Source organism: Prunus mume, linkage group LG2 (genome assembly GCF_029339155.1).
Source record: "Prunus mume cultivar Tortuosa linkage group LG2, ASM2933915v1, whole genome shotgun sequence".
Taxonomy (NCBI): domain Eukaryota; kingdom Viridiplantae; phylum Streptophyta; class Magnoliopsida; order Rosales; family Rosaceae; genus Prunus; species Prunus mume.
In genome coordinates this window covers 16,420,381-16,428,400 of record NC_142699.1, presented here as the reverse complement: position 1 = coordinate 16,428,400, position 8,020 = coordinate 16,420,381, and the positions used below count along the sequence as shown (strand labels likewise).

At 37.3% G+C, this 8,020-nt stretch overlaps 1 protein-coding gene across 2 annotated transcripts; it reads left to right on the top strand.

Moving 5' to 3' along the window:
- Positions 1–4,004: 4,004 nt before the first annotated feature.
- On the top strand, positions 4,005–7,836 carry LOC103321009 (myb family transcription factor MOF1). 2 transcript variants are annotated; one of them, XM_089044949.1, is made up of 6 exons: positions 4,005–4,827; positions 4,958–5,034; positions 5,174–5,216; positions 5,730–5,883; positions 6,228–6,471; positions 7,353–7,836. In XM_089044949.1, exons 1-6 carry the CDS (start codon positions 4,698–4,700, stop codon positions 7,593–7,595), a joined length of 891 nt encoding a protein of 296 aa, XP_088901075.1. In that variant the 5' UTR covers positions 4,005–4,697; the 3' UTR covers positions 7,596–7,836. The 2 variants fall into 2 exon arrangements, with proteins under 2 accessions (XP_088901075.1, XP_008220974.2); XM_008222752.3 differs by having other exon boundaries at positions 4,012–4,827; positions 5,724–5,883.
- The last annotated feature ends 184 nt before the right edge of the window (positions 7,837–8,020 follow it).

Sequence of the window (8,020 nt, the reverse complement as noted above, 5' to 3'; positions counted from 1 at the left end):
TCACTTTCTTGTATTTACTTGCTTTCGTTGCCATATAATATAAACTCAAATGCAAAAGAAAGAGAATAAGTTAATTTTGCTACTGTTACGCTGCTGCTACTACTGCAAGAATTTCAGAATTTAATAAGATTATATAATAATGATAAAGAAATGGTTGGTGTTTGCTCTCTCTCTATCTGTCTCTCTCTCCTCTGGACTTGCTTTTGCCGTATGCATCATTCCATTTGCGCAGGAATTCCATCATTCCTTTCTTCCTCTCTGTTCCTTTCCATCATTATCGTACTGTGCCCTCCTCCCTGCCAATACCATACAGTATTCTGCCCACACAGAACCATACACAAAATTTAAAATTTATTTTAAAGACTCTCTCTCTCTCTCTCTCTCTCTCTCTCTCTCTCTGTGTCGGACATGTTTACAACCCCACCTCTGCTAGACTGCAATTACATTTGCTAGCTAGCTAACGCCCTAATAATACCCTTTTTGTATTTTCTCTCTCTCTTTTTCATGCGGTCAATTTGATCAATTCAAGACTCATCATCTTTCGTGTCAATAAACCAAAACACTGTCTTCCAGGCATGCAACATGCGCTCAATTTGGAGCATCTACACATATACATACATACATTACATCAGCAGTGTACATACGTGTACGTATGGGATAATGAAATGAACAAAGTACGTATATATATAGTAGGAGGGAGGGGAGTTGGTTTGATATTTTACATTCTCTTATCCCCAGGGCAGGCCCAGGCTAGGGGGATCTCTTACTTCTTCATTCATTAAAATATACGAGAAAACAAGTGTTGTTTGTCTTTATATTGTTTAGTTTAGATCCATCATGACATATAAATTATAATCAGATGATGATATTTCTCCTTCTAATTAATTAGATCCTAAGGCTGACTTTATAAGCTATTTGTTTGATTACTGAAATATCAATCTTATCCTTTGGTTGACCAGAAAGAAGCCATATCCTAGAACCCAGGCCTAAAGCCACCCTAGATTGAAAAAGAAAACTCGAGTACGGCCGTGGCCAGCTGCCCGACCTCTTGTCAATCCCATTGCCACCCCTACACCCTACCACATGGGATTTGAGCTTCAAAAGTTGTTCATTTCCCGAGTTATCTAAAGAAGATTGAATAAATAAAAGGTTAATCGTTTTATTAGTCTATGAATTTAGATCAAATTTATATTTGAGTCCTTTAATTTTCAAAATCGTTCTCGTGGTACTTTAACTTCACTTTCGTTAGATTTTTATTCATAGTTTAATCAATTTTGATACAAAAATATCATTTTGCCCTTGCATTTAACAGAAAAGTTAACAAAATTAATGGCATGACCATTTGTCCTAATAAAACTAAAGTTGAAGGACTAGATGAATAATTTTGGAATTTGAGGAACTCAAATACAAATCGGATTTAAGTTCAAAGACTAATAAAATAATTAACCCAATCAATAAATAAAAAAATACTCATGATGAAAAAGGCGTAAACGTACAAGGAGAGAGCGTATCTACGTACACAGGTGCGTATCCGATTCCTAAGGAAATATGGATTATTAACGGCTACGAAAATCTATCTGTTTTGTTCTTGTATTGCCAGATAGACAGACAGGAACCTTTTACAATTACACAGAGTTTAGGGACACTTTTTACAATTTTACAAAAGAAAATTCTAAAGCATATCCCTTCCTTTTTTTGTTCTTATTATACAGAAATGAAAATTACAAAACAAAACCTTCAGGGCAAGGAAGCCGAAAGATGTCAATGCCCTTCCATTGGAAAATTTGAATAAGTACAATTTAACTGCAATGTTGCATGATAATATTCATGCTGGTGTCTTCGACCAAAAAAAAAAAAAAAAATTCATGCTGGTGTCGTGTTTTTGTGGAAGTTAGTTTGATTAGTATTACAAAATTGGGATTTTTATTTGGCCTGGTGACTGGTCAAATTAACTTGCAAGAGCCAGCAGAGACGCTGAGGTTCTCCGAGTTTTTCAAAAGTCGGCACCGTCTTTGTAAGTTAGGCCGTGGCCATCGTCGCCATCGGTACAGGCTGCGTCTCCATAGACAACTCTACACTAGTGCACATCTAGAAATTAGAATGAGAATCGCTGCTGTGATATGATATGACTATCTCATTATCTTCTTGGGGTGTCTAAGTCTTGTCCTTTCTCACAATCACAGCCGTATATTCTTGGTTGAAAGCCGTATTCCAAATATTACAAAGCAGGGTGGACGGTCCAGATTTCACTAGAGTATATACCCTTTGTCTCCTTTATATACCCTTTGTCTCCTTGTTTAACTTGTCTCTGCAGGTTTGGGTAGATGTTTTATTATTCTCTTGCCTTTGAATGTTACGATCCGGTTGACTTTGGAGCTGTTTGAGTTTGACATAAAGGCCTCAATAGTCCAACAGGAAACACAATAGTAAAGAGAGTTTGGCTTTTGACCACTTCTTCAAGACGAGAGACAGAGAGAGAGAGAGAGAGAGAGAGAGTTTTGGCGAATTGGTGGGTACCTCAACCTGCAGACATCCTATTCATACCTAAAGCCATTGGGAAGGAAGGAAGAAAAGCAAATAGAATTTAGAATTATGGGTTTCAGTGGGAATCGGATTAATTACCAAACGTAGCAAAAAATAAATAAAAAAAATCAACCTGTCCGTAAATGTAATGCCTAAACACAGGAAGCATTATTACTATTTCAAATAACTATGGCTCTGTCTGTTCATCCTGTAAGCTGCAGGTAGATTAAAAAAGGTTTAGGGTCCTTTTGTTTGTTCTACACGCTTTAAATTTGGAAATATTTTTACTTACGATTTTAACCTTAAGGTGTATTCTCAACACCCTTTTTATAATTTGACACGTGTCATGATTATATATATGAACACGTATCAAGTATTAAGAATTGTGGTGATGATACACATTGGGTTAAAGTAGTGAGCAAAAATGCTATCTTCAAACTCACCAACCATAATCCCTAAAATGCGTTATCATTCAATTAACCAATAAATGAACTGAAAATGGAATTTAAACCTTGGTTGAATTTCAAATGAATTGCCATGTGCCATGCTGACTATATTTTTTTGGTTTTTGTTGGGGTTGTTGGTTTTTTAGCTGAAAAAAGAAGAGGAAAAAGATGCTAGCTCGTTAAATGCTGCAACCCATTTCAAAGGAGGGGACCAAGCAAGCAGCATCAGATTGAATAAAATCGTTTCATTTACTTGAGTTCAATCATGCGATCCCAACGCCTACGCCAGATTGAATCATAAAAATGGTTGGTCTTGGTCCTTTCTTTCTCACATAAAACACTACTAGACTACACTACTAGGCTTAGGGTAAAAGAAAAGAAGAAGGTGGTCCAATAAATGCCGGCGTACCTACAACAACAACACTGTCTCATATCGTCAGCTCTATACAATTGTAACATCACAAAGGAAAAATCTACTCATTTTTGTTGTGATTTTTAACCACCTTATTATTCTGAGTTCAATCAAATGTATTCTTAACGCGGTAAGTTTTTTGTTTCACCGTCGCTTGTGCGAGACATGCAAACAACAATTGTGTTCTTTATCCTATTGCATATATGAATGATATATGTTCTTACAAAACAGACAAACAACACACAGAAAGGGTGAAAACGTCATTTTGGTATGTAAATACTTTTCTTTGGTTAAATTACAATACACGTGATCTAAATTAATATTTGACTTCAACTTCTTTCAATCAACTTTTATTTTATTTTACGTGTGAAATTAAAAAAATGTAAGGGGGGCGCCCTGCAGTGGCGAGCAAGGTTGAGTGCCCCAAACCAAGACTGAGAAATAATATTATTTTTGACGAGAGAGGACAAATGAATAATATAATTTCATGGTGAGGGCGCTTTCTGATATCATAACGACGTTGGCGTATATTATCAGAAGCAGAATTGAATTTTATGAGAGAGAAAGAGAGAGAGAAAGGTCAAAGCTTGGGAAGCAGTTGGTTGGTTGTAGTATACTGCTGCTGCCATAGGGGTAATGATTTAGAGAGAAGGTTAAAAAAAAGATCAGAATTTCAGAAGCTCGTGAAGATACGTTTGAAAGAGAGAGAGAGAATTTTCTGTATTCTTTTGTTTTATATTAAAAATTCTATAAATTAATTAATTAATATTGGGTTGACACAGTGCAAGGAAGGAAGGTGTGCAAACAAAGAAATAAACAGAAGGTGCAAGAGGAGGGAGAAGAGTACCCCACTCGTACAAGCAGCAGGGAGCAGGGAGCAGGGAGCAGGGGCAGCTAGTAAAAATAGTAGCAATAGCAAAGAGGTATTATCAGACTCTTTAAGGAATTTACAGACCTTCTCAGCTCGTCTTATCCTTTTCTCGTGATCTCTCTCTCTCATACTGGCCTTAAATTCCTCCTCTTTCTTTGAAATCCCTGCTGTGCCTACAAACCGACACACTTCCAAAGGGTTTGAAACTTTCAACTTTAGAGGAAGAAGAAAAAGGATATATGTTTTCTACAAGTAGAACAATACCAACCCAAGTCTTGGGGGTCTGAAGATTGCAAGAGTTTTTTTATCAGGGGATTTAGACCCAGTGGCTCTGACAGTTTGTTAACAGCAACAAGTAATTAAGGAGAGAACTAGGTTTGGAGGATCCCTATTTGGATTAAGAGGGGGTTTTGAAAGGAAAAACAAATTTTGTTAGGGAGGAAAAATGACTAGTTGTAGTGCAAGGAACGGTGCTGTGAGGCAGTATGTAAGATCAAAGGTGCCTCGTCTGAGATGGACCCCTGAGCTTCATCACTGCTTTCTTCATGCCATTGAGAGGCTCGGAGGCCATAAAAGTGAGTAATATCATAACCATCTTGTCTTAACTTTTGTTTCTTCGTCTTATTTTGAAAATAGAAATGAAACGTTTCTTATATGTTCTTCTCTCTCTCTCTCTCTCTCTCTCTCTCTCTCTCTCTCTCTCAGAGGCTACACCAAAACTTGTTCTTCAGTTGATGGATGTCAAAGGGCTCACCATTTCTCATGTCAAAAGCCATCTCCAGGTATTGTGTTTGCCTTTCTTTCTCTTCTGATGGTTTGTCTAGTCTTTTAACTGCTTCTGTTCTTGTAAGCTATACGTTAAAATGTTCATTTTCTTTCACACTTTTCTTTATCTGTTTGCCTTCTCCTTCTTTTGATCAGATGTACAGAAGCATGAGGAGCGACCTGGGTACTAGACAACAAGGTATTTATCCTACTTCTTCACAGCCCATTATCGAATTTGTTTTATTTTGGCTGATTTCTTGTAAAAGCCTTCATCTTTTTACATTTTCATGTTTGTATTTTATCCTCTACTACTCCTGTCCTGTCGTCTAATATGCAGTTCTGGTAGACTATCCATTTGTTTCCTCTAATGGCCTGTTCTCAGGGCCAGTATAAACACCCGTGATAGTATAAATTTATGAAATGAGGCTCTACGGATGCAGCATCACCTCATTTAATATGTGTAAATCCTTGTAATATTTATTGCTTAGTTGATGCCCCAAATGGGTGATAGAGAAAGTGCACCATTATTCCTTCCGGTCTTCTCGTATTGGCACTTGTCATGAAAGTGAAAATACAAACACCTCTCAGTCCCAAACTCTGCCATAAAATTCTCAAAAAGTCACTTGGGACTTAGTTTGCCTACTGCTTTTTTTTTTTTACTTATCTATTTCTGGCATTCTGTCTGATGATTTTTCTGGTGCTCTAGTGACAGATAGGAGTTGCACGCAACCAAGAAAACAATCGTTTGAAGAGCATGATGATGGGTGTCTTGATGAAGTAAATGGTGTGAGTTTTTACCCATCTTCCAAATCTATCAGAGAATCAGATTCTCAGCTCATCTACAGTGCTCCCCGCCGTTCAAAAAGGTTAGCCTGCACCTACATACATGTACTCTGCAGGCACTCTTTCTTTTTCTTTCTTTCTTTTGTTTTTGGGGGAAGGGGTGGTGGGTGAAGGTGCTCAGATGTTTCAGGCTTCTGATCAAATGTCAACAAAGTAAGTAATAAAGATGGTGAGATCAGAAACAAACAAAAAGGAATGGCATTGCATTGCATGATATCTTTGCTTTTTCTGAACTCTGCTTTCTTGTTCTAGATATATATATATATATATATATATAATATAATATAGGGTTCTTTTCTTTCATAATATATATATATATATATATATATTCTGCTTTTTGTCTGATTTGTCTCCTTCGGTGGATCAGAGCTAGAGCCGAGACGAGGAGTTCAATCTCAGAGGGCCTGCAGCAGCAATGCAGCCAAGGAATATATGAGACGGTCTCAAATCCGTACTCTTTTGATGATAATGTGCTGGCAATGGCTCAACAACAGCATGGGGGAATAAAGGAGCCTAACCCCTCAGCCTTGTCTCTGCCACAACCTCATCTTCATTACAACTTAAACCACCCCTCCTCCCAATTTTCTCTGCAAGAATCTGACTTCTTCAAGGTACCTAACACTTCTCTCTCTCTCTCTCTCTCTCCAACTTCTTTAAAAAATTTAAATGTAGAGTTGTTGAGTGTAAAGTTGGTTTTTGCTTTTCAAGTTTCAACCAAATTTTCTTTGCACGAATCCAGACATGTCCTTCTGAGTATGACCAGCGATGGCATGGATGGAATGTCCATTACCTTTTCTTTTGAAGTCAACCTGCGTCACCTCTATTGCCTAAACAGTAGTTCACTACTTTTGCGTAGTGTTCAATAATATATTTTCTGTATTATTTTAAATGGGTAAAAACCTCTTCTTTATAATATCCTTCCTTGTTTCTCCTGTTTTTTTTCCTCCTCCTGGGTCCTGGCCTTTAGACAAGAGTGGAAAAGTTTCCAAAACTAGCTATATAATTCTTCAATCATATAATGTCACATTGTTTCCTCTCCCGCCATTTGGTTCTTCCCTTCACAATTTTATTAATTAAAGTTCAAATTCATTTTCTAATGACCCGATTTTTTGTTTTCTTCACCCCATAATGATTTCTCTGCAAAAAGTAGTTGGGTGCATCATTTCATTTTGAAACAGGAGACAGACTGCTTTTGGCTTGCAAGTAATCGTCTACTCTATTTAATTTCAAGGTCTACCTAGCTACTGTTGATTTGTCGTTTACATGAGTTGCATTGTATTTTCTATTTTGTATAGAAAAATTGTTGCACAGAGGTCTTTGGTTGTTGCTGAAAACTCTTACATTCTGTGGTCCAATTCTGATTCGTATATAAGTAGGGGACCCCTCCCCCCCCTCCTTCTCTCCCTCCAGACCACCTTATGAGGGTGTGCCCAAACAGCAAATTCAATAAGAATGTTAAATTTTTATTTTTATTTTTTTGGGGTTGTGACAGGTTACCAAACCAGAGGCAAGAGCAGATGCTGATCAAGACAATGAAGACGGTGATTGTCAACTATCACTGTCTCTCTCGTTACATCATCCTTCTTCCCACAAGAGTAAGAGTAATGCTTCTTCAAGTGAGTTCAGTGGTGCCATCTCATCATACTCCCCGAGGTCCAACTATAAAGATTGCTCCACCTCTTCTTCTGGGAACCATCGCAGTATTAACTTAAGTCTTTCCATTGCCCTCTGGTAAATGATGTCACTGTAAAAAGGAGTCATCTGTTTTGGCCAAGTAGTAGATTATTTCATGCCCTCACCGCATTTGTTGGTTCTTTCTGTTCTTTGTTCTTTGTTCTTTGTTCTTTGTTCTTAGTTAATTTATCATTACTTCTTCTCATCGAGCTACGTAGCTCATTAGTTAAGTGAGTTCCACTTTTGATTCTTCTAGAACAGCAAAGAGTATATCTTTATGAAAGAACTCTTTTAGTTTCAAATTTCTTACAAGATTATCAGTCTTCACGGTAATCTGATGCAACTTCTACGACATAATAAGACCGGCATTTGGAACCTTCATCAAGCCAGAGTTCAGCCAATCTATGTACGACAGAAAAGCCGTAGAGTTATAAACCTTAATTATGTATCTAATTAGTCAAAGAATTCTACTGTGAGCTTGAAGCC

What these genes read in the sequence shown, in the direction of transcription:
- LOC103321009 (XM_008222752.3), top strand. Translation starts at nt 4,698, where the DNA reads ATGACTAGTTGTAGTGCAAGGAACGGTGCTGTGAGGCAGTATGTAAGA. An exon ending in CCTGGGTACTAGACAACAAG is followed by an intron (nt 5,217 to 5,723) that starts GTATTTATCCTA and finishes CTGGTGCTCTAG; the next exon opens with TGACAGATAGGAGTTGCACG. An exon ending in AAGAATCTGACTTCTTCAAG is followed by an intron (nt 6,472 to 7,352) that starts GTACCTAACACT and finishes GGGTTGTGACAG; the next exon opens with GTTACCAAACCAGAGGCAAG.